Source organism: Aethalodelphis obliquidens, unplaced genomic scaffold (assembly GCF_003676395.1).
Source record: "Aethalodelphis obliquidens isolate GAN/ISIS:26980383/991018 unplaced genomic scaffold, ASM367639v1 scaffold46, whole genome shotgun sequence".
NCBI lineage: Eukaryota > Metazoa > Chordata > Mammalia > Artiodactyla > Delphinidae > Aethalodelphis > Aethalodelphis obliquidens.
The window spans coordinates 15,625,412-15,653,213 of record NW_020837990.1 but is presented as its reverse complement, the minus strand read 5'-3'; the positions used below and the strand labels follow the sequence as shown (position 1 = coordinate 15,653,213).

At 36.6% G+C, this 27,802-nt stretch overlaps 1 protein-coding gene across 1 annotated transcript in view; it reads right to left on the bottom strand.

Annotated features, from left to right (window-relative positions):
* Positions 1 to 27,802, bottom strand: part of CUNH11orf65 (chromosome unknown C11orf65 homolog) — an 87,397-nt gene that overhangs the window by 47,549 nt on the left and 12,046 nt on the right. The window contains 1 exon segment of the mRNA XM_027082392.1: positions 16,398 to 16,490. Coding sequence (XP_026938193.1) covers positions 16,398 to 16,490 — 93 coding nt within the window.

The window sequence follows — 27,802 nt, the reverse complement described above, 5'->3', positions numbered from 1 at the left end:
TAAATCTCACTTGATCATGGTGTATGATCCTTTTACTGTATTGTTGGATTTGGTTTGCTACTATTTTGTTGAGGATTTTTACACCTATGTTCATCAGTGATGGTGGCCTGTAATTTTCTTTTTTGTGTTGTACCTTTGTCTGGTTTTGGAAACAGGGTGAGTGATGGTGGCCTTATAGAATGAGCTTGGGAGTGTTCCTCTTCAGCAATTTCCTGGAAGAGTTTCAGAAAGATAGGCATTAATTCTTCTCTAAATGTTTGATAGAATATGCCTGTGAATCCATCTGGCCCTGGACTTTTGCTTGTTGGAAGTTTTAAAATCACAGTTTCGATATCAGTACTTGTGATTGGCCTGTTCATATTTCCTGGATCAGTCTTGGAAGGTTGAGACTTCTGGCCTGCCCCAACCACCAGGTGTAGGTGGCCACAAAGTCCACAGCAGCTAAAGCTAGACCTGCCTTGGCTGCAGGAGCACTCATCTGTTCTGATGTTCTGGAGATGCTGAGTTTACAAAGCCAGTCATGGGGGTGTAAATCCATGGTTTGCACAGCCGTGATGAGAGATTTCAGCACTTCTACCTTAGTTGCATGGCCCCTGGCACTCAGCTGTAATTTCAGTCCCACCACTGCATGTGAGCCACCTACAGGCATCTGCTTCCACAGCTGCCCTGGAGCACAGGAGCCCCCCACCCCCAATGGGGAGGAGGTACAGAGGAGGAGGTAGACAGGGGGCATGAGAGCCCACTCTGGTGGACACAGGATGGGAGCCCTTCCTAGTGCCCCAGGAGGCAGGAGCTGGTGCATGGGGAGATAGGCTGTAATTACTGTCCCACACTTTGTGCATCACTCAACAATGGAGCTTCTCTTCTATGGTGGCTGGGTTTATAATGGGAGATTTTAATGCACTTCTCTCAGTAACTGATAGTACAAGTAAGCAAAAATAATCAGTAAGCATATAAAAGGTCTGATCAATATAATTCACAAATTTGGTCTAATTGACATCTATGAACTGTGTTCAACAACTGCAGAATACATCTACTTTTCAAATACAGATACAATATTGCAAAAATAGATTACTAACAGAGGATTGAAAATCACAGTGTGATTAAGATAAAGATTGATTTCACAAAAGATAATAATTTCCAGATGTTTACAACTTTAAAAATGCAATTCTAAATTACCAGAAGAAATAAAAGTAGAAATTAAAAAATATTTTGTATTGAATTTGATGATGAAAATATGATATATCAAAATGTATATGCTAAAAACATACTGAAAATCAATAAATTTGGCTTTCTACTCAAAAAGTTGGAAAACAACAGCAAATACAATTCAAAGAAAATAAAAAGAAGGAAATAATTAACAGCAGAAAATGAAGAAGGAAATTCAATGAACAATAGAATGGAATGACAAAGCTCAAAGCTGGTTTCTTGGAAAGACTAATAAAAGTGGGAAACCCTGGGCTTCCCTGGTGGCGCAGTGGTTGAGAGTCTGCCTGCCGATGCAGGGGATGCTGGTTCGTGCCCCGGTCCAGGAAGATCCCACATGCCGTGAAGCAGCTGGGCCCGTGAGCCATGGCCGCTGAGCCTGCGCGTTCGGAGCCTGTGCTCCACAGCAGGAGAGGCCACAAGAGTGAGAGGCCCACGTATAGCAAAAAAAAAAAAAAAAAAAAAAAAAAAAAAAAAAAGTGGGAAACCCTAGTAAGACTGGTCAAGAAAGAGAATATACAAATAATCAATATCAGGAATTAAATAGAAACTACTATTGATTCTAAGATCATAAGATTAGAAAGATCATAAGAGAATATTAAGAACAACTTAATGTAAATACATTTGAAAGTTTAGATGAAATGGAACGCTTCCTAGAAAAATGCAGCTTATCAAAATTAGCACAACAATAAATACAAAATATGAGTAGACCTATAACTATAAACTGAATTTGTAATTTAAGATTTTCTCACAAAGAAAAATTCTGGCACAGATGGCTTGACTGGTAAATCCTTCCCAACATTTAAGGAAGAAATAACACTTAGTGTTAAAAAAAAAAAAGAAACCATTTCCTCCAAGATAAGGAACAAGACAAGGTTGCCCAATCTCACAACTATTATTCAGCATAGTTTTGGAAGTTTTAGCCACAGCAATCAGAGAAGAAAAAGAAATAAAAGGAATCCAAATCGTAAAAGAGGAAGTAAATCTGTCACTGTTTGCAGATGACATGATACTATACATAGAGAATCCTAAAGATGTTAACAGAAAACTACTAGAGCTAATCAATGAAACTGGTAAAGAAGCAGGATACAAAATTAATGCACAGAAAGCTCCTGCATGCCTATACATCAATGATGAAAAATCTAAAAGAGAAATTAAGGAAACACCCCCATTTACCACTGCAACAAAAAGAATAAAATACCTAGCAATAAACCTACCTAAGGAAACAAAAGACCTGTATGCAGAAAACTATAAAACACTGATGAAAGAAATTAAAGATGATACAAGCAGATGGAAAGATATACCATGTTCTTGGATTGGAAGAATCAACATTGTGAAAATGACTATATGACCCAAAGCAATCTACAGATTCAATACAATACCTATCAAACTACAAACGGCATTTTTCATAGAACTAGAGCAAAAAATTTCACATTTTGTATGGAAACACAAAAGACCCTGAACAGCCAAAGCAATCTTGAGAAAGAAAAACACAGCTGGAGGAATTAGGCTCCCAGACTTCAGACTATATTACAAACCTAGAGTAATCAAGACAGCATGGCACTAGCACAAAAACAGAAATAGATATCAGTGGAACAGGATAGAAAGCCCAAAGATAAACCCACACACATATGGTCACCTTATCTTTGATAAAGGAGGCAAGAATATACAATGGAGACAAGACAGCCTCTTCAATAAGTGGTGCTGGGAAAACTAAACAGCTACATGTAAAAGGATGAAACTAGAACACTCCCTAACACCATAAACAAAAATAAACTCAAAATGGATTAGACACCTAAATGTAAGACCAGACACTATAAAACTCTTAGAGGAAAACATAGGAAAAATACTCTTTGGCATAAATCACAGCAAGATCCTTTTTGACCCACCTCCTAGAGAGTTGGAAATAAAACCAAAAATAAACAAATGGGACCTAATGAAACTTAAAAGCTTTTGCACAGCAAAGGAAAACATGAACAAGATGAAAAAACTCTCAGAATGGGAGAAAATATTTGGAAATGAAGCAACTGACAAAGGATTAATCTCCAAAATTTACAAGCAGCTCATGAAGCACAATATCAAAAAACAAACAACCCAATCCAAAAATGGGCAGAAGACTTAACTAGACATTTCTCCAAAGAAGATATACAGATTGCCAACAAACACATGAAAGGATGCTCAACATCACTAATTATTAGAGAAATGCAAATCAAAATTACAATGAGGTATCACTTCACACCAGTCAGAATGGCCATCATCAAAAAATCTACAAACAATAAATGCTGGAGAGGGTGTGGAGAAAAGGGAACCCTCTTGCACTGTTGGTGGGAATGTAAATTGATACAGCCACTATGGAGAACCATATGGATGCTCCTTAAAAAACTAAAAATAGAACTATCATATGACCCAGCAATCCCACTACTGGGCATATACACTGAGAAAACCATAATTCAAAAAGAGTCATGTACCAAAATGCTCATTGCAGCTCTATTACAATAGCCAGGAAATGGAAGCAACCTAAGTGTCCGTTGACAGATGAATGGATAAAGATGTGGCACATATATACAATGGAATATTACTCAGCCATAAAAAGAAATGAAGTTGTGTCATTTGTAGTGAGGTGGATGGACCTAGAATCTGTCATACAGAGTGAAGTAAGTCAGAAAGAGAAAAACAAATACCATATGCTAACTTATATATATGGAATCTAAAAAAAAAAAGGTTCTGAAGAACCTAGGGGCAGGACAGGAATAAAGACACAGATGTAGAGAATGGACTTGAGGATAGGGGGAGGGAGAACAATAAGCTGGGATGAAGTGAGAGAGTGGCATGGACATATATACACTACCAAATGTAAAATAGATAGCTAGTGCAAAGCAGCCGCATAGCACAGGTACATCAGCTCGGTGCTTTGTGACCAGCTAGAGGGGTGGGTTAGGGAGGGTTGGAGGAAGGCGCAAGAGGGAGGAGGTATGGGGTTATATGTATATGTATATACATATGTATATGTATATGTATAGCTGATTCACTTTGTTATAAAGCAGAAACTAACACACCATTGTAAAGCAATTATACTCCAATAAAGGTGTTTAAAAAAAAAGAAAGAAAAGTAATGAAGAAGTAACATTTCCCCACTTTTGCAGGATTCCAACCAAATTTGACACCAAAATCTCACAGAGAAAATACAAGAATGTAAATCACATGGTCTGCATGAATATAGGTGCAAAAATTTAAGCAAAATAAAAGCAAAGTAAATTCAGTGATATTTACAAAGGACTTATCCTCTTGTTCTTAATATTATGATCAAAATGTGTGTATTTAGGAATGCTAAGTGGGTTTAACACTCAAATAAAAGAAATATGATATCTCAATTAAAGCAGAAAAATGTCTCAAAATTTAACATCCATTCTTGGAATGAAAGTAAAAGAAACAAAACTCTTTTAGTCCAATAAGAATAAAAGGAAACTTTCTTAATCGGATAAAAGCTGTTTTTAAAATAAAAAGCCTATAGCATGTGTTATATTTAATGATGAAATATTGAGCCCTTTCCCTTTGAAGTCAGGAATGAGATAGTGGTTGCCATTTCTACTCACCAATTAACTTAAGGTGCTATTAGTGCAGAAGGGCAAGAAAATGAAATAAAATTTATAACTTTTGGAAAAGGAAAAATAAAACTAATTATGTGAGGATGATATGCTTGTTTATGGAGAAAATCCAAAAGAATATATGTACAAATTATTAGAATTAATAAATAAGCATAACAATGTGTTTGGGGAGAAAGTCAATAAACAAAATTTATCATCTTCCTATATACCAGCAGCACAAATTGGAAAATAAATGTCTTCAAATTACCATTTATAGGAGCATGAAAAAGCAAGATATAAATCAAAGAAAAGATGTACAAGTCCTCTGTGCAGAAATTACAGAAGAGCTAACTAATGTTGCAGGTTGGGTTTTCTGAAAGGAGATGCTGATATGAAGTTTGGGCACTATGTGTTTATTAGGGATCACCACCTGTGAAAGGAAGGGGAAGGAAGAACTTGAACTGCAATACAGGCCCCACAAAGCCTTGGCCAATCTTGCAGGGAACTCTAGAATGAATATTGCCCAATCTCAGTCTGGTTTTATATCCACTTCCCCACCCCCACTCCCACACATTACTCACTCACTAGGTACAGACTGTCCTGGAAGCAGCTGACTGATTTAGGGTGATGCAGTTCTCTGCAGGAGACACTGGAGGTTGTCTGCTGATCACACTCCCTCCAACTGTGTAATAAGTCTTCTTATGAAGAGGAATCTGGGTGGCATATCTCCATATTTTCACACATATTCATGTATTGGAGTCTCAATATTGTTAAGATGTCAGTTTTCCTAAAATTGTTCTAAATATTCAATGCAATCCCAATAAAAATTCCAATAGATTTTTAAACATTTTTTAAAAATTGTGGTGAAACACACACAACTTAAATGTATCATTAGTGACATTTAGTACATTCACAATATTGTACTGACACTATTTCTAGAACATTTTCATCACTCCAAAAGGAAAACCTATACCAATTAAGCAGTCATTACCCATTCCCTCTCCCCACTAGCCCTTGGCAATCACTAATCTGCTTTTTATCTTTTTTAAACAATATATATTTTCTATTTGTTTAGACATCCCCATGTATCTTCCTCCTCAGCCTCACCTTTTCCAGGATATGACTTTAAAGGTTGGAAGCTGGCCCAGCCCTGGGACTGCATGGAAGCAGATGAAACAAAGGCAAGCCTCTGCACAGGTTCCTCAAGGAACTGGCAGACAGGTCAAAATACACAGAAACTATTTTTGAGAAAAATGTCTGTATTTCACACCATGGCCCCAGCAAGCCACACCAGGAATGTGAACCTTTGTGGAATATTACTCAGCCATAAAAAATGAAATAATGCCATTTGCAGCAAAATGGATGCACCTAGAGATTATCATATAAGTGTAGTCAGTCAGATAGATAGAGCCAAATATCATATGATATCACTTATTTGTGGAATCTAATAAAAAATCATACAAATGAACTTAGTTACAAAAAAGAAACATATTCACAGATCTCGAAATCAAACTTATGCATACCAAATGGGAAACATGCAGGGAAGTGATAAATTGGGAGATTGATATTAACATATACACACTACTGTATATGAGGTAACTAATAAGGACCTACTGTATAGCACAGGGAGCTCTACTCAATATTCTGTGGTGACCTACTTGGGGAAGGAATCCAAAAAAGAATAGATAAGTATATATATATATGTGTGTGTATATACATATATATATACACACACACACATATATATGTAACTGAATTACTTTGCTGTACACCTGAAACTAACACAACACTGTAAATCAACTATACTTCAATAAAAATTAAAAAAAAATACAAAGGTAGAAATTAGACCAATGGAACAGAAACAGACAGATTCAGAAACAGACCCATATGTAAATTGTTACTTCATTTATGATAAAATGGCACTGCAGAATGGTGTATAATGGAGTGGATGTCTATATGGAAGAATGTGAAAGTTGACTTCTCCCTCACACCATACACAAAAATTAATCCCAGTTGGATTGTAGATCTAAGTATGAAAGGCAAGTCAGTAAAGTTTATATAATATAAGAGTATTTTCATGACCTTGGGGTTGAGGTAGTTTATAAAAAAGCACCAATAATACAGAAAAAGATTGATAAATTGGACTACATTAAAATTAAGAATTTTGTTCATCAAACAATAGTCGTGCTTCAAAATATTAACCTAGGAGCTGGGGAAAGTGGATAAAGTTGTAGATGAAAAAAATTGGCCATGAAATGCTAATTCTTGAAGCTGGGTGTGGAGTATATGGTGGCTTATTACTTTATTCTTTCCAGTTTTGTATATGTTTAAAATTTTAAATTAAAAAAATCATTGGAGGGACTTCCCTGGTGGTCCAGCGGCTAAGACTCTGCACTCCCAATGCAGGGGACCTGGGTTCAATCCCTGGTCAGGGAACTAGATCCCACATGCATGCCACAACTAAGAGTTCACATGCTGCAAGTAAAGATCCTGCATGCTGCAACTAAATAGCCCCCATCCTGCAACTAAAGAGCCTGCATGCAGCAACGGAGATCCTGCACACGGCAACTAAGACCCAATGCAGCCTAAAGAAATACATAAATATTTTTAAAAATCATTGGAAAGACTTTATTCAGATAGTACAAGTCAAATCATTGAGTGAAAAATATCTGTAACACAGATAACTGAAAAAGGGCTTGTATAAAGAGTACATAAAGAACAGATAAAAATCAGTAAGAATAAGAGAGACAATACAGGTATAAAAGGCATGAAAAAAAAAAAGCTGTCAGAAGTTCATCGAATTTGGTAGAGGGAGAGCTGAGCTGTTCAGTGTGGTAGTAGCTATTTAAAGCAACAAGCAGAAAAGGAAAGAATGCCTTGACTTTGAAGGTAACAAACAGGAGTCTAAAGAGCCTAAAACCAGAGGAAGCAAAAACTCCCCTTTCAGGAGGATGTTGTCTCACTGTTGAGGGAATCCTTTACAAAGGCTCTGGCAGTTTTATGTGTATGTATGTGTTTGTGGGGGTGGCGGGGGGAGGGGAGAAATTGAGAGGGGAGGGTCAGAGTAAGCTGACTCGGAGTAAGGAAAGTGTCTTCAAGGTTTCCTGCATAAGGAGGTCTCATCAGAGATGCCTGAAGACTTCTGGCCATGGCCACAGATGAAGAGACCTTGGAGGGGGACCTTCAAGATGGTGGAGGAGTAAGACGTGGAGATCACCTTCCTCCCCACAAATACATCAAAGATACATCTACATGTGGAACAGCTCTTACAGAACACCTACTGAACGCTGGCAGAAGACCTCAGACTTCCCAAAAGGCAAGAAACTCCCCACGTACCAGGGTAGGGCAAAAGAAAAAAGAAAAAACAGAGACAAAACAGTAGGGATGGGACCTGCACTTCTGGGAGGGAGCTGTGAAGGAGGAAAGGTTTCCACACACTAGGAAGCCCCTTCACTGGCAGAGACGGGGTGTGTGTGTGTGTGTGTGGGGGGTAGCTTCAGAGCCATGGAGGAGAGTGCAGCAACAGGGGTGCAGAGGGAAGAGCAGAGAGATTCGCACAGAGGATCGGTGCCGACCAGCACTCACCAGCCTGAGAGGCTTGTCTGCTCACCCGCCGGGGCGGGCGGGGGCTGGGAGCTGAGGCTTGGGCTTCGGAGGTCAGATTCCAGGGAGAGGACTGGGGTTGGCTGTGTGAACACAGCCTGAAGGGGGCTCGTGCGCCACAGCTAGCTGGGAGGGAGTCTGGGAAAATGTCTGGACCTGCCGAAGAGGCAAGAAACCATGGTTTCGGGGTGCACGAGGAGAGAGGATTCAGATCACTACCTAAATGAGCTTCAGAGAGAGGCGCAAGCGTGGCTATCAGTGTGGATGCCAGAGACGGGCATGAAATGCTAAGGCTGCTGCTGTAGCCAGAAAGAAGCCTGTGTGCAAGCACAGATCACTATCCACATCTTCCCCTCCTGGGAGCCTGTGCAGCCTGCCACTGCCAGGGTCCTGTGATCCAGGGACAACTTCCCCAGAAGAACACAGAGCATACCTCATGCTGTTGCAAAGTCATGCCAGCCTTTGCCACCACAGGCTTGTCCTGCATTCCATACCCCTCCCTCCCCCAGGCCTGAGTGAGCCAGGGCCCCCTAATCAGACCTTCCTTTAACCCCATCCTGTCTGGGTGGGAAACAGACACCCTCAGGCGACCTACATGCAGACGCAGGACCAAATCCAAAGCTGAACCCCAGGATCTGTGTGAACAAAGAAGAGAAATGGAAATTTCTCACAGCAGCCTCAGGACCTGCAGATTAAATCTCCACAATCAGCTTGATGTACCCTGCATCTGTAGAATGCCTGAAGAGATAACAAATCATCCCAAAATTGAGGTGGTGGACTTTGGGAGCAACTGTAAACTTAGGGTTTACTTTCTGCACCTAATTTGTTTCTGGTTTTATGTTTATCTTAGTTTAGTATTTAGAGCTTATTATTATTGGTAGATTTGTTTATTGATTTGATTGCTCTCTTCTTTATATATATATATATGTATATATATTTTTCCTTTTCTCTTTTTTGTGAGTGTCTATGTGTGTGCTTCTTTGTTATATTGTCTGTATAGCTTTGCTTTTACCATTTGTCCTAGGATTCTGTCAGGTTTTTTTTTTGGTAGTTTTAGCACTTGTTATCATTGGTGGATTTGTTTTTTGGTTTGGTTGCTCTCTTCTTTCTTTCTTTCCTTCTTTTATTTTTATTACTTATTTTTTATTTTTAATAATTTTTTATTTTATAAAAATAAAATTAATAAAAATAAATAAATTTATTTTTATTCATCTTTTTCTTTCTTTGTTTGTTTCTTTCTTTCTTCCTTTCTTGTTTGCTTGCTTCTTGCTTTCTTGCTTTTTCCTCCCTTTACTTCTGAGCCGTGTGGCTGACAGAGTCTTGGTGCTCCAGCTGGGTGTCAGGCATGAGCCTCTGAGGTCGGAGAGGCGAGTTCAGGACATTGGTCCACCAGAGACCTCCCAGCCCCATGTAATATCAAACGGCCAACCACCCCTACACCTCGCCGAGATCTCCATCCCAACGCTAAGACCCAGCTCCACTCAATGACCAGCAAGCTACAGTGCTGGACAACGTATGCCAAAAAACTAGCAAGACAAGAACAGAGTCCCACCCATTAGCAGAGAGCCTGCCTAAAATCATAAGTTTATAGACACTCCAAAACACACCACCATATGTGGTCCTGCCCACCAAAAAGACAAGATACAGCCTCATCCACCAGAACACAGCCACTACTCCCCTCCACCAGGAAGCCTACACAACCCACTGAAACAAACTTAGCCACTGGGGGCAGACACCAAAAACAACAGGGACTATGAACCTGCAGCCTGCAAAAAGGAGACCCCAAACAAAGTAAGATAAGCAAAATAAGAAGACATAGAAAAACACAGCAGATGAAGGAACAAAATAAAAACCCACCAGACCAAACAAATGAAGAGGAAATAGGCAGTCTACCTGAAAAATAATTCAGAGTAATGATAGTAAAGATGACCCAAAATCTTGCAAATAGAATGGAGAAAATAAAAGAAACATTTAACAAGGACCTAGAAGAACTAAAGGGCAAACAAACAATGATGAACAACAAAATAAATGAAATTAAAAATTCTCAAGAAGGAATCAATAGCAGAATAACTGAGGCAGAAGAACACATAAGTGACATGGAAGAAAAAAGAGTGGAAATAACTACCATAGAGCAGAATAAAGAAAAAAGAATGAAAAGAACTGAGGTCTCAGAGACCTCTCAGACAACATTAAATGCACCAACATTTGAATTATAGGGGTCCCAGAAGAAGAAGAGGAAAAGAAAGGGAATGAGAAAATATTTGAAGAGATTATAGTTGAAAACTTCCCTAATATAGGAAAGGAAATAGTTAATCAAGTCCAGGAAGCACAGAGAGTCTTATACAGGATAAATCCAAGGAGAAACATGCCAAGACACATATTAATCAACCTATCAAAAATTAAATGCAAAGAAAAATTATTAACAGCAGCAAGGGAAAAGCAACAAATATCATACAAGGGAATCCCCATAAGGTTAACAGCTGATCTTTCAGCAGAAACTCTGCTGAAATCCAGAAGGGAAAGGCAGCACATATTTAAAGTGATGAAAGAGGAAGAACTACAACCAAGATTACTCTGCCCAGCAAGGACCTCATTCAGATTTGAAGGAGAAAATAAAACCTTCACAGACAAGCAAAAACTAAGAGGATTCAGCACCACAAAACCAGCTTTAGAACAAATGCTAAAGGAACTTCTCTCAGCAGGAAACACAAGATAAGGAAAAGACCTACAATAACAAACCCAAAACAATTAAGAAAATGGTAATAGATAATCAATAATTGGTAATAGATATCAATAGATATCTATTAGATATAATAAATAATCAAAATGGTAATAGATAATCAATGGTAATACATATCAATAATTACCTTAAATGTAAATGGATTAAATGCTCCAACCAAAAGACATAGACTAGCTGAATGGATACAAAAACAAGACCCATATATATGCTGTCTAGAAGAGACCCACTTCAGACTTAGGGACACATACAGAATGAAAGTAAGGGGATGGAAAAAGATTTCCATGCAAATGGAAATCAGAAGAAAGATGGAGTAGCAATTTTCATATCAGACAAAATAGACTTTAAAATAAAGACTATTACAAGAGACAAAGAAGGACACTACATAATGATTAAGGGATCAATCCAAGAAGAAGATATAACAATGGTAAATATTTATGCACCCATCATAGGAGCACTTCAATACATAAGGCAAATGCTAACAGCCATAAAAGGGGAAATCAACAGTAATACAATCATAGTAGGGGACTTTAACACTCCACTTTCACCAATGGACAGATCATCTAAAATGAAAATAAATAGGAAACACATGCTTTAAATGATACTTTAAACACAATGGACTTAATTAATATTTATAGGACATTCCATCCAAAAACAACAGATTACACTTTCTTCTCAAGTGTTCATGGAACATTCTCCAGGATAGATCATATCTTGGGTCACAGATCAAGCCTTGGTGAATTTAAGAAAATTGAAATCGTATCTTTCCTGATCACAATACTATAAGACTGGATATCAATTACAGGAAAAAATCTGTTAAAAAATACAAACACATGGAGGCTAAACAATACACTACTAAATAGCCAGGAGATCACTGAAGAAAAAGAGGAAATCAAAAAATACCTAGAAACAAATGACAATGAAAACATGATGACCCAAAACCTATAGGATGTAGCAAAAGCAGTTTTAAGAGGGAAGTTTATAGCAATACAATCCTACATCAAGAAATAAGAAACATCTCAAACAACCTAACCTTACACTCAAAGCAATTAGAGAAAGAAGAACAAAAAACCCCCAAAGTTAGCAGAAGGAAAGAAATCATAAAGGTCAGATCAGTAATAAATGAAAAAGAAATGAAGAAAACAATAGCAAAGATCAATAAAACTAAAAGCTTGTTCTTTGAGAAGATCAACAAAATTGATAAATGATTAGCCAGACTTATCAAGAAAAAAAGGGAGAAGACTGAAATCCATAGAATTAGAAATGAAAAAGGAGAAGTAACAACTGACACTGCAGAAATACAAAGGATCATGAGAGATTACTACAAGCAACTGTATGCCAATAAATTGGACAACATGGAAGAAATGGACAAATTCTTAGAAAAGCACAACCTTCCGAGACTGAAGCAGGAAGAAATAGAAAATATAAACAGACCAATCACAAGCACTGAAATTGAAACTGTGATTAAAAATCTTCCAACACACAAAAGCCCAGGACCAGATGGCTTCACAGGGGAATTCTATCAAACATTTATTGAACAGCTAACACCTATTATTCTCAAACTCTTCCAAGATATACCAAAGGGAGGAACACTCCCAAACTCATTCTATGAGGCCATCATCACCCTGATACCAAAGGCATACAAAGATGTTACAAAAAAAAAAGAAAACTACAGGCCAATATCACTGGTGAACAAAATGCAAATGTCCTCAACAAAATACTAGCAAACAGAATCCAGAAGCACATTAAAAGGATCATACACTGTGATCAAGTTGGGTTTATCCCAGGAGTGCAAGAATTCTTCAATTACACACATCAATCAGTGTGATACTCAATATTAACAAACTGAATGATAAAAAACCATATGATCATCTCAATAGATGCAGAAAAAGCTTTTGACAAAATTCAACACCCATTTATGATAAAAACCCTCCATAAAGTTGGCATAGAGGGAACTTACCTCAACATAATAAAGGCCATATATGACAAACCCACAGCCAACATCATCCTCAAAGGTGAAAAACTGAAACCATTCCCACTAAGATCAGGAACAAGACAAGGTTGCCCACTCTCACCACTCTTATTCAGCATAGTTTTGGAATTTTTAGCCTCAGCAATCAGAAAAGAAAAATAAATAAAAGGAAACCAAATCAGAAAAGAAGAAGTAAAACTGTCACTGTTTGCAGATGACATGATACTATACATAGAGAATCCTAAAAATGCTCCCAGAAAACTACTAGAGCTAATCAATGAATTTGGAAAGGTAGTAGGATACAAAATTAATGCACAGAAATCTCTTGCATTGCTAAACACTAATGATGAAAAATCTGAAAGAGAAATTAAGGAAACACTCACATTTACCATTGCAACAAAAAGAATAAAATACCTAGCAATAAACCTACCAAAGGAGACAAAAGATCTGTATGCAGAAAAATATAAGACACTGATGAGGAAATTAAAGATGATACAAACAGATGGAGAGATATACCATGTTATTTGATTGGAAGAATCAACACTGTGAAAATGACTCTACTACACAAAGCAATCTACAGATTCAGTACAATCCCTATGAAACTACCAATGGCACATTTTACAGAACCAGAACAAAAATTTCACAATTTGTATGGAAACACAAAAGACCCAGAACAGCCAAAGCAATCTTGAGAAAGAAAAACACAGCTGGAAGAATCAGGCTCCTGGACTTCAGACTATACTTCAAAGCTACAGTCATGCAGAAAATATGGTACTGGCACAAAAACAGGAATATAGATCAATGGAACAGGATAGAAAGCCCAAGGATAAACACACACACATATGGTCACCTTATTTTTGATAAAGGAGGCAAGAATATACAATGGAGAAAAGACAGCCTCTTCAATAAGTGGTGCTGGGAAAACTGGACAGCTACGTGTAAAAGAATGAAATTAGAACACTCCCTAACACCATACACAAAAATAAACTCAAAATGGATTAAAGACCTAAATGTAAGGCCAGACACTATAAAACTCTTAGAGGAAAACATAGGCAGAACACTCTATGACATAAATCACTGCAAGATCGTTTTAACCCACCTCCTAGAGAAATGGAAATAAAAACAAAAATAAACAAATGGGACCTAATGAAACTTAAAAGCTTTTGCATGGCAAAGGAAACCATAAACAAGATGAAAAGACAACCCTCAGAATGGGAGAAAATATTTGCAAATGAAGCAATTGACAAAGGATTAATCTCCAAAATTTACAAGCAGCTCATGCAGCTCAATATCAAAAAAACAAACAACCGAATCCAGATGGGCAGAAGACCTAAACAGACATTTCTCCAAAGAAGATATAGATTGCCAACAAACACATGAAAGGATGCTCAGCATCACTAATCATTAGAGAAATGCAAATCAAAACTACAATGAGGTATCACTTCACACAAGTCAGTATGGCCATCATCAAAAAATCTACAAACAATAAATGCTGGAGAGGGTGTGGAGAAAAGGGTACCCTCTTGCACTGTTGGTGGGAATGTAAATTGATACAGCCACTATGGAAAACAGTATGGAGGTTCCTTATAAAACTAAAAATAGAACTACCATATGACCCAGCAATCGCAGTATTGGGCATATACCCTGAGAAAACCATAATTCAAGAGTCATGTACCACAATGTTCATTGCAGATCTATTTACAGTAGCCAGGACATGGAAGCAACCTAAGTGTCCATCGACAGATGAATGGTTAAAGAGGATGTGACGCTTATATACAATGGAATATTACTCAGCTATAAAAAGAAACGAAATTGCATTATTTGTAGTGAGGTGGATGGACCTAGAGACTGTGATACAGAGTGAAGTAAGTCAGAAAGAGAAAAACAAATACAGTATGCTAACACATATATATGGAATATAAAAAAAAGGTTCTGAAGAACTAGGGGCAGGACAGGAATAAAGACGCAGACGTAGAGAATAGACTTGAGGACATGGGGAGATGTAAGTGTATGTTGGGACGAAGTGAGAGAGTGGCATGGTCATATATACACTATCTAATGTAAAATAGATAGCTAGTGGGAAGCAGCCGCATAGCACAGGGAGATCAGTTTGGTGCTTTGTGTCCACCTAGAGGGGTGGCATAGGGAGGGTGGGAGGGAGACGCAAGAGGGAGGAGGTATGGGAATATATTTATATCTATAGCTGATTCACTGTTATACAGCAGAAACTAACACACCATTGTAAAGCAATTATACTCCAATAAAAATACGTTAAAAAAAAAAGAGAGAGAGATCTAGGAGTGAAGGCTTTTGGGGCTAGGAAAATATGCCTAAATTAGTGGACAGAGAGGGTCCTGAGTCCTTGTCTGCAACTCCCTTCATTGACTGTAATGCACTGACTCTGTACCAAGTCTAGTGTGAGGTGAGGATAGCTTTCCCTTGTGAGTCCTGTCAGGTAAAGGCTTTGTAATTGCCTGTGGTCAGGCCTGAAAAATCACATATAGAATTTTAATCAGAAGCACAACTCCTCAAAAAGATGCTCAACTTCATTAGTAATCAGAGAAGTGCAAATTAAAAACTGACAATATTAAGTGTTGCTGAGGATGTAGAGCACCAAGAATTCCCAAAGGTTGCTGACAGTGAATATAAATTAATACAATAACTTTGGAAAATAGTTTGGCATATCCTTCCATCCAGCAATTCTGATTCTAGGTTGAATAGAAACCAAAAGAAATTTGTGGACCTGTTAACCAGGAGGCATGAGTAAGAATAGTTCCAAAAGCAGCCTTTATAATAGCCACAAACTAGAAAATGTCCAAATGTCAATCTATTGTAGAATGAATAAATAGCAGTATATTCATAAAATGGAATACTACCAACATTTTTATGAAATGAATGAAGTTTAGGTTCACAGACAATGTTGAATGAACAAAGCTAGATACAAAAGTATACTATAGGATTCTATTTATATATAGCTTTAAAACAGAAAACTAAAGTATAGTGGTAGGATTCAAAATAGGGTTTACCTTTTGGAAGAAGAGAGTCGGCAGTGATTTGCAGGGCACCCAAAGGTAATGGTTTGAAGTATGAAAACGTTGATCTGGGTGAATGTTACACAGGGGTTTGCTTGTGATGATTCAGTTGTTATAAATTTATGTTTTATGAACTTTCTATATATGTGTAATATTTTAATTTAAAAAGTTAAAAAAAAGAAATACAAGCACATTGAATTTATAAAGTAGCCACACATTTTTAAGGGGGGAAAATATATTGTATCAATAAATAATGTCCTTACCTCTTTAGGATTAATGTATTTCAGTATCTGACGTGGCTCCCCTTGTCTTCTTATATTAATCAAACGTTTAAAGTGTTGGAATACAGCGACATTCTAAAGGTTCAAACACATAAGATTTTATGGTCAAAACTGGGTTTTCTACCTCTAATTAGCTTTCTGCCTAATTAGGGCAAAATGAGTAAAAATCATAAAATAGATTTTACATATGTAAACTAGATTTTAGAAATATTATCCAATCAAGGTTTGCTTTGATAAGTCAGGCAATATTGGTATTATTCTCACAAAGAGTTTTACCCTTAAATTTGTAATGGTATCACTAGCAACTATAAATAAAATATCCAAAATTTTGGTTGGGTCAATTTCGTATACTCCAGTGTAATCTAGGAGAAAGACAAAATACAGCCTAGTGGTTAAGAACACTGAGCGTGGCATAATATTGTCTGGGCTTAAGTGTTAGTAATTACTAGCTGTGTGATCCTGAACAAGTTGCTTAGCCTCTATGATCAGTTTCTTATCTAAAATATGGGAATGACAGTACTATTTCATACAGCTATGGTTAGGAATAAATGAGCTAAAATTTGTAAAGCACTTAGAACAACTTCTGGCATAAAAAAGCACTCAATAAGTATTATCTATTATTGTCATTACAGAATCCTCCTCATTCCTGTGGTAATTCCACTGATTTACAAACCCTATCTACTTTTATTGTTAGTGCAAATTTAGTCAAACAACTGCAAGCAATTCTTCTATCTTGGAAAGCTATCTTTGGTAACCCTCTCCTACCTTATTCCTCCCAAAACCCTTAATAACTCTTGGTAAACATTCCCTGACCCCTCAGTTTGCTTATATTAAATCAAATCAAATAAATACAAGTTGAAGTAATCCATAATACTAATATGACAATTTGAAGTCCCATTGCAATTGCCTGTGGAAGATGGTGCAGCTCACCTCAACACAAATAATATTCTTTCTGAAAGGAAGATGTAATTTCTTAAGTAAAACCTCAAATTGAGTATCAAGAAAAATTTATGATGGTTTAAAATCTGAATAGTATCTTCTAAACTTGTAGATTATTGTATCAAACCACCCTCAAATTTAGTGACTTAAAGAAACAACTGCTTTCTGCGGGTTGACGGGGAACTTCTATTCTTGCTTGGACTCATGTATTTGGCTGTAGTCAGTTGCCAGATCAGCTGGAGATGGGTGATTTAATATGGTCTCACACACATATACTGGGTCTTCAGCTTGGATTGTTGGAAGCTCTGTGATGGCTGGGCTTCTCTCTCCATACAGACTTTCAGTTTAGAATTTCTTCACAGCATGTACATTTCAAAGTACGAGAGAGAGAGAGAGAGAGAGAGAGAGAGAGAGAGAGAGAGAAAGAGATGGAGAGAGGGAGGGAGAAAGAGACAGAGACAGTAGAAATTGCAAGGCTTCTCAAGGCCTTGTCTTGGAAGTCACACAGCATCACTTAGTTTGAATTCTATTGGTCAAACTCAGGACCTAGCAGGCCTCAGGAGGTCAAGTGCAAAGTGTAACCCATAGGAAGTTCCGTATATAATATACAGCCTCACTCAGGGGTAGCTCTGAAGAGAAATACTTACAGGGGACAGAACTTCAAGCAGCATACCTGTTGTATATTATGCCTGGAAGAAAAGATGGCCAGAGGTACAGATCTACAGATGGGCAATAACTGGTGGCTTTGCTGGATGGTCAGGGATTTGGAAATAACCTGGTTAGAAAGCTTTTGCGGAAGAGGTCAGACCCCTCCAAATGGGCACCAAGTGTGAAGACATTTGTGTCCCATGTCAATTCTCATCAAAGAGCAATCTCAGTAGAGAAGAATATTAATAATCAAGTAAGCAAGATGACCCATTCTTTGGAGTCAGTCAGGCTATTTCCCTAGCCACTGCTCTCCTTGCCCAATGGGCTCATGAACAAAGTGGCCATGGCAACAGGAATGGAGGAGTGGAGGTTATTCGGGCTCAGCAAAATGGATTTTTATGCACTATATCTGGCTACAACTACTGCTGAGTGCCCACTGTGCCAAAGCAGAGACCAACACTGAGCCCCTGATATGGCATCACTCCTTGAGGGAATTAGCCAGCTTCTTGTGGCACATTGATTAGTTGGAACACTTCCATTATGGAAGGGGTAACACTTGATTCTCATTGGAATTGATAATTTACACTCCTGGATACAAAATATTTCTACAAAAACCACTATCTGTGTACCTTCAAAATGTTTTATTCACTTGTCATTATATTCTGCATAGAATTGCTTCTGATCAGAGAACTTGCTTCAGAGCAAACGCAGCACATCAATGGGCCTATGCTCATGAAATTCACTGACATTACCTTGTTCCCCATCACCCTAAAGCACTTGGCCTGGTGGAATGGCATTTTGGAGACTCAGTTACAGTTAGAGTTCCACTGACAACACTTTTCAGGCTACAGTGATGTCCTTCATGTTATAGAATATGATCTGAATCTATGCCAGCCAGCATTTATGAGTTTGAAAATTAAAGGGTGGAAATGAAAGTGGCTCCCTCTCAATATTATCTCTAATAATCCACTAGTGAAAATTTTGCTTCCTTTCCTTGTACCTTTGGGTTCTGTGGATATAAAGGCCTTAGAACCCACAGGAGAAAGGCTTCCACCAAGGTACACACCAACAGTTACATTAAAACGGAAGCTGATACTGTCACCTGGCCATTTTGAGTTCCTTATGCCAGTGAACCACCACACCAAAAAGAATGAGGGGACCTTATAATTGGGAAAATAAAGAGTCTGTATAAGTCAAAGAGGGGACAGAAGAGTCAGCACCAGAGTGATGTGATGTGAGACATACTTGGTAGGTCATTGCTGGCTTTGAAAATGGAAGGAGACCATGAGCCAAGGAATGTGGGCAGCCACTAAAGGCTGGAAAAGACATGAAAACAAATTCTTCCCTAGAGCTTCCAGAAAGAATGCAGCATTGCTGACATCTTGATTTTAGCCCAGTGAGATCCATTTCAGATTTTGGCCTCCAGAATTGTATGATAATAATTTTTTGTTGTTTAAAGCTACTAAGGTTTTGGCAGTTGTTATAGCAGCAGTAGGAAATAAATATAAGTGCTTAACCTTGTATCTAGTATTTATATGACAAGATATCATAGGTGGAGTATGACTCAGCAGGAAGAGAAATAAAAATGATTGAAAGATAAATAAAATTACTTTGGGGAAGAGGATTAGTTTGTTTTAATCTATATGAGGGATAGTTGTATCACGTTAGGTGGAAGCATAATTTTAATATTGACATTATTTGGAAGTTAAATATGGTTAGAAGAAGTAAGTATGCTAGGGTAACAAGGCATGGACTCTGCTGGATTATTCTATTGTCAACTTATTCAAGCAGGACAAAAAATGAAAATGACACATAGGCACATCGAATTTAAACTGCTAAAAACAAAACATAGAGGCAATTTAAAAGCATCCAGACAATAAAAGACACATTACTTTCAGGGTTGAAAGAGTAAAACTGGTCCTTGATTTTTTTTTTAACAGAAACCATGGAATCCAGAATAGAATGGAATGTCATATTTAAGGTGCTAAGGGGGAAAAAAAAACACAGAACGTGACAACTTAGATTTCTATCATGTTGATAATACTCTTCAAAAACAAAAGTGAAATAAAGATGTTTTCAGACAAACAAAAGCTGAAAGAATTTTTCACAGGAGATCTGCCCTACGACAACTACTGTAGGGAATACCTTATGTTGCAGGAAAGTAATACCATAGGGAAACACAGAACTGTAGGGAGGAATGAAGGTCCCTGGAAGGTGTAAATATCTGGAGAAATAAAAATGAATACTGAACATATGGACACCAAGGGGAGAATGTGGGGGGTGAGGTGGGATGAATTGGGAGATTGGGACTGACATATATACACTAATATGTATAAAACAGATAACTAATAAGAACCTGCTGTATAGCACAGGGAACTCTATTTCATTTCACTGTACAGTAGAAACTAACACAACATTGTAAAACAACTATACCCCTATTAAAAATAAATAAATAAATAAAAAATGAATACTGAAATTAAAGGAGACATAAATAAATGGAAAGACATACTGTGTTCATGGATTGGAAGACTTAATATTGGTAAGATGAAAATATTACCCAAAGTAATCTACAGATTCAGTGCAATCCCTATCAAAATTCCAATGTCACTTTTAAAAGACATATAAAAGTACATTCTAAAATTCATGTGGAATCTCAAGGGCCCCCAAATAGCCAGACACATCCTGATGTCAGTACTTGCTACAAAACAGTTTGGCATTGGCATTAGGACAGACATAAGACCAATGGAATGAATAGAGAACCCCAAAATATACTCCTACATGTATAATTGACTTTGACAAGGGTGCCAAGATTATTAATGGGGAAAGGACAGTCTTTTCAACAAATGATGCTGGGAAAACTGGATATCCACATACAAAATAATGAAATTGGACATTAATGCAAAGTGGATCAAAGGCCTAAAAATGAGAGCTGCAACCTAAAACTCTTAGAAGAAAATAAAAGAGAAAAGCTTCATGACATTGAATTTGGCAATGATTTATTGGACATTACCCTGCAAGCACAGCAACTAAAGAAAAACAAGGATAGAGTGGACTATATCAAAATTTAAAACTTTTGCGTGGCAGAGGACACAGTCAAGAGGCTGAAAGGGCAATCCACAGAATGAAAGAAAATATTTGCAAAGCAGATATTCGATAAGGGGTTAATATCCAAAATATGTAAAGAACTCCCACATCACAACAATAAAAACAACAAATAACTCAATTCAAAAATGGGCAAAAGTCTCAAATACTCATTTCTCCAGAGAAATTTACGAATGGTCAATAAATACATAAAAAGATGCTCAACATCAATAGTCATAAAGGAAATCAAAATCAAAATCACAATGAGATACAACTTCACATCCATTAGGATAGCTATCATTAAAAAAATAGAAAATAGGTTTTGGCAAGAGTGTAGAGAAATTGGAAACTGTGTGCATTGCTAGTGAAAATGTAAAATGGTGCTGCCACAATGGAAAACATTTTGATCATTCCTCAAAAATTTAAACATAGAATTGCAATATGATTCAGTACTTCCACTTCTAGATATGAACCCGAAAGAATTGAAAGAGGTACTCAAACAGATACTTATACAACAATTTTCATAGTAGCATTATTCACAATAGCCAAAATGTGTAAACAACCCAAGATCTGTTAAAAGGGAGTGGATAAACAAAATGTAGTATATAAATGCAATGGAATATTATTCAGCCTTTAAAAGGAATGAAATTCTGATGCATGCTATAAATTAGATGAAACTTGAAAACATTATACTAAATGAAATAGCAGAGACAAAAGGACAAATGTACTTATACAAACTACCTAGAATAGACAAATTCATGGATACAGAAAGTAAAATAGAGGTTACCATGGCCTAGGGGGCAGTGGAGGATGGAGAGTTATTGTTTAGTGGATACAGGAAGTTCTGTTTGAGATTATGAAAAAGTTCTAGAAGTGGATAGTGGAAATGGCTACACAACGTTGTAAATGTAATTAATGTCACTAAACTGTACACCTAAAAGTGGTTATTATGGTAAATTTTATGTTATGTATATTTACCACAACAAAAAGTAAATACTAATTGTTTAAGGCAATAAAAATAATGTCTTCTTATATTTAAAACAAAAATGTAAGTGAAAACTGACAACAAATAGCACAAAAGGGAAAGACGATAAAGGGAGTTAACCCATTTTAAGATTCTTGCATTGTTCTGGAAAGGGTAAAAGTACTAACTTAATGTAGGCATTAATTAGTCAAGGACGCATATTGTAAACTCTAAGTTACCCCATTAAGATAATATGTAACTGTTATGGTAATCTACTGCTGTGTAGCAAACTACCCCCAAAACTTAGTGATGTAAAACAACCACCATTTTATTATGCTCACAATTATGGGTTGCAAATTATGGTAGGGCAGAGTAGGGATGTCTGGTCTCACTTCCACAGTGATTGAGACTTCATCTGAGATGGATTACAAAGCTGGGAATGGCTGGGATGACTCAAGTGGGGCCCTATGTCAGGGGCCTCAATTCTAGCTATCAGGCTTGTTTCTTGGTTCTTTTTCTGTTTTATCTGCTGGGGAAGGAATATTGAAAATGGCTTTTTCAGTTATGTATCTTGTAAGCGGGATGGAATAGCTAATAAATCTGGGGATGGCCAATCACCAATCTCTGTAGACAGCCTTTCCATTAGGCTAGCTTGGCATGGCAGTTTCAGGGTTGTTGTACCTTGTGGCTGGCTTCATCTAGAATGAGCATTCCATGACACAGACATGGACACTGCAATGTTTCTTTTTTATGGCCACACCACATGGCTTGCAGGATCTTAGTTCCCTGACCAGGGATTGAAACTGGGCCGCCTGCAATGTTTTTTTTTTTTTTTTTTTTTTTTTTTTTGGGGGCCTGTTTTTTTTTTTTTTTTTTTTTTTTTCTTTTTAAGCTGGGCACTGTCTTTATTTTTATTTTTTTAACATCTTTATTGGGGTATAATTGCTTTACAATGGTGTGTTAGTTTCTGCTTTATAACAAACTGAATCAGCTATACATATACATATATCCCCATATCTTCTCCCTCTTTCATCTCCCTCCCACCCTCCCTATCCCACCCCCAAGTTGTCACAAAGCACCGAGCTGATCTCTCTGTGCTATGTGGCTGCTTCTTACTAGCTATCTATTTTACATTTGGTAGTACATATAAGTCCATGCCAATCTCTCACTTGGTCCCAGCTTACCCTTCCCCCTCCTCATGTCCTCAAGTCCATTCTCTACATCTGCATCTTTACTCCTGTCCTGCCCCTAGGTTCTTCAGAACCACATATATATACATACATATATATGTGTATATATGTACATATATATGTGTATATATATATGCATATATATATATTTTTTAGATTCCATATATATGTGTAAGCACACAGTATTTGTTTTCTGCTTTCTGACTTAGTTCACTCTGTATGACAGACTCTAGGTCCATCCACATCACTACAAATAACTCAATTTTGTTTCTTTTTATGGCTAATATTCCATTGTATATATGTGCCACATCTTCATTATCCATTCATCTGTCGATGGACACTTAGGTTGCTTCCATGTCCTGGCTATTGTAAATAGAGCTGCAGAGAACATTGTGGTACATGACTCTTTTTGAATTATGGTTTTCTCAGGGTATATGCCCAGTAGTGGGATTGCTGGGTCATACGGTAGTTCTATTTTTAGTTTTTTAAGGAACCTCCACACTGTTCTCCATATTTATTACCTAAGCTTAGAGGTCCCAGTATGTCATGTTCTATTTTATTGGTTTTAGTGGTAAAGCAAGCCTGTAATAGCCTAAATAAAAGGAAGAAGATTGCCCCTAACCTCTCAACAGAAAGAGTAGCAAATAATTTATGAACATCTTAAATCAATCAAAATAACCAAAAATTAATGCAGAAGAAAATAATGATATATTAAAATCATTTAAATAATACAAAGAAATGGGAAACAGGAAAAATATATGAAAAACAGATGATAAGTAGAAAAGCAACAGCAATATGGTAGACTTAAATTAAACAAATACCATAATTATAATAAATATAAATGATCTAACCATGCTAATTAAAAGACAATGATTATTTAAGACTAACCAAAATTAGATCCAGCTCTGTATTATTTACAAAGGATGCAAAAAGTTAGAAAGTAACAGAATAAGAAAATATACCATGCAAACACTAACCAAAATTAAACTAGGGTAACTTTATCAATACAAAATAAAATAGACTTTAAGGCAAAAATTTTGGAAAATATAAGAAACAATATTTCATATTGATTAGGTTCGACTCAACAATAAGGTGTAACCATCTTGAGCTGATATGTACCTAACAACATTACGTCAAAATATGTAAAGCTAACATTAACACAATTACCAGGAGTATAAATGAATCCCCAATCATAATGGAAAACTTTAACCTACTTTTCTCAAGCACTGATAGAACAAATAGGCAAAAAATTAGTAAGTCTCCTGCTATAGACTAAATATTTCTGTCTCTCCAAAATTCATATTGAAATTCTAACCCCCAAGGTGATGGTAGGAGGAGGCTGGACCTTTGGGAGATGATTAGGTCATGAGGGTAAAGCCCTCATGAATGGGATTAGTGCCCTTATAAAAAAGGGCTCAGTCAGATGAATGGATAAAGAAGATGTGGTAAATACATACAATGGAATATTACTCAGTCATAAAAAGGAATGAAACTGGGTCATTTGTAGAGATGTGGATGGACCTAGAGACTGTCATATAGAGTGAAGTAAGTCAGAAAGAGAAAAACAAATATCATATATTAACGCATATATGTGGAATCTAGAAAAAATGGTACAGATGAACTGGTTTGCAAGCCAGAAATAGAGACACAGATGCAGAGAACAAATGTATGGACACAAAGCAGGGACAGCGGGGGGGCGGGGGTTGGTGGTGATGGGATAAATTGGGAGATTGGGATTGACATATATACACTAATTTGTATAAAGTAGGTAACTAATAAAACTAATTTAAAAGAAAAAAAAAGGGCTCAGAGAGATCACTCATCCCTTCCAACATGTGAGGACATAACAAGAACCAGGAAGCAGGTTCTCAACAGGTACCAAGTCTGCTAGTGCCTTGATTTTGGACTTCCTAGCCTCCAGAACTATAATAAATAAATTTCTGTTGTTTATAATCCACCCAGCCTATAATAGTTTGTTATGGCAGCCCGAACAGACTAAGACAGCTACAAAAGATTTGAAAAACATAATTAACTAACTTGACCTAACCGATAGAAGAATACATTTTTTTCTCAAGATCATATGGAACATTTATCAAAATAGAATTTTTCTGTACCAAGCAAGTTTTGAGTTATTAAAACCATTTAAAGTATGTTGTCTGGCTGCAGTGGAATTAAACCAGAAATCAATAATAAAAAGATAATTAGAAAATTCCTAAATATTTGGTCATTAATCAATGTGGCTCTAAATAACCCATGAGTCAAAAAATTACATTGGGGCTTCCCTGGTGGCGCAGTGGTTGAGAGTCTGCCTGCCAATGCAGGGGACACGGGTTCGTGCCCCGGTCCGGGAAGATCCCACATGCCGCGGAGCAGCTAGGCCTGAGCCTGCACGTCCAGAGCCTGTGCTCCACAACGGGAGAGGCCACAATAGTAAGAGGCCCGCATACCACAGAAAAAAAAAAAAAATTACATTGAAAATTATGAAATATTCCAAGCTGAGGTAATAATTATATGACGTATCAAAACCTGTGTGGATAAATCTAAAGAAATGCTGAAGGGAGAACTTTAATAGGTCAAAATACATATACTATAAAAAGAATAAAAGTTGAAAATCTAAGATCTAATTTTCCATCCCAAGAACTTTGAAAAAGAACAGCAAATAAAAGCCCCAAAATGAAAGAAAAAACAACAAAGATAAGTTTGGAAATCAATGAAATAGAAAATAGAGTTAAAATAGAGAAAACCAACAAAGCCAAAGAACAGTTTTTTTTAAAAGATTAATAAAATTGATAAACTCCTAGAAATGCAGATGTAGAGAAATGAAGAGAAAACACTTATTAACAATACCACTACAAGTCTTACAGACATTAAAAGGATAATGAAAGGAGATTGTAAACAAACTTTGGCTAAAATAGATTTGACAATTTAAACAAAATGGACAAATTCCTTAATTTAAATCAAATCCACAACAAGATGTCACTTCAAGCCTGTTAGAATGATTATTATCAAAAAACCAAGAAATAACAAGTGCTGGCAAAGAAGTGGAGAAAAGGGAACGCTTCTGCATTGTTTGTATGAATGGAAATTGGTTCAGCCAGTATGAAAAATGGTATGGAGATTCCTCAAAAAATAAAAAGTAGAACTACCATGTGATCTAGCAACTCCACTTCTGCGTATTTGTTTGAAGAAAACAAAAACACTAATTCAAAAAGATATATGCACCCCATGTTCATTGCAGCATTATTTTCAATAGTCAAGTATGGAAACAACCTAAGTGCTCATTGATGGATAAATGGATAAAGAAGATGTGGCATATATATACACGTACATATATGTGTATATATATATATATAAAAAACAGAATACTATTCAGCCATAAAAAAATAACAAAATCTTTCCATTTGCAACTACATGGATGGAATTTGAGAACATTATGCTGAGTGAAATAAGTCAGAGAAAGACAAACACCATATGATCTTACTTATGCATGGAATTTAAACAACAACAACAATAAGCTCGTAGACAAAAAGAACAAAATGATTATTGCCAGAGGTGGGGGATGGGGGGTGGGAGAAATAAATGAAGGGGGTCAAAAGGTACAAACTTCCAGTTATAGCATAATTAAGTCATGGGGTGTAATGTAAAGCATGGTGAATTATAGTTAATTGTATTGTATTGAATATTTGAGAGTTGCTAAGAGAGTAAATCTTAAAAGTCTTCAACACAAGAAAAAAATTTTTTGTAACTATCTATGGTGACAGATGTTACCTGGACTTATTGTGGTGATTATTTCACAATATATACAAATTTTGAATGATTATGTTGCCCACTTGCAATTAATATAATGTTATATGTCAATTATACCTAAATAAAAACAAACAAAATGGACAAATTCCTTGAAAAAGTAATTTATCAAAATGGGTACAAGAAGAAGCACACATCTGAATAGTCCTGTATTATTAGAGAAATGGAACTCATAGTTAAAAACTCCTAGCACACATGGCTTTGCTAATGCGTTATTCCAAACATTTATAGAAAAAATAATACCAATCACACAAACTCTTAGAGATAATGAAAAAGAAGAAAAACTTCCCAATTCCTTTTAGGAGACCAGCATAATACTGATACAAAACCTGGCAAGGACATTACAACAAAGAAAAATTGAATTTAAAAATAAATATGCAGAAAATCCTAAGCCAATGCTTAGCAAATCAAATCCAGGATATACCAAAAGGGTAACAATCAGGATGAAGTGGAGTTTATTCCAGGAATACAAGGTTGGTTTGACATTTGAATGTCAATGAATGTAATTTACCACGTAAAGAGAATGAAGGAGACCATATGACCATTTAGGAGCAGCAAAAACATTTGATCAAATTCAATACCCAGAGTTTTCATAAAAACACGAATAAAAATCTTAGCAAATGAGGAATTAAGTTAACTTCCTTAAACAGATAATGAGTTTCTACAAAAAAATACAGATAACAGCTTACAGTGGAATATTATATGCCTTCTCTCTGTGTTCAGGAAAAAGAAAAGAATGTCCATAATTCTTTTGAGTATTG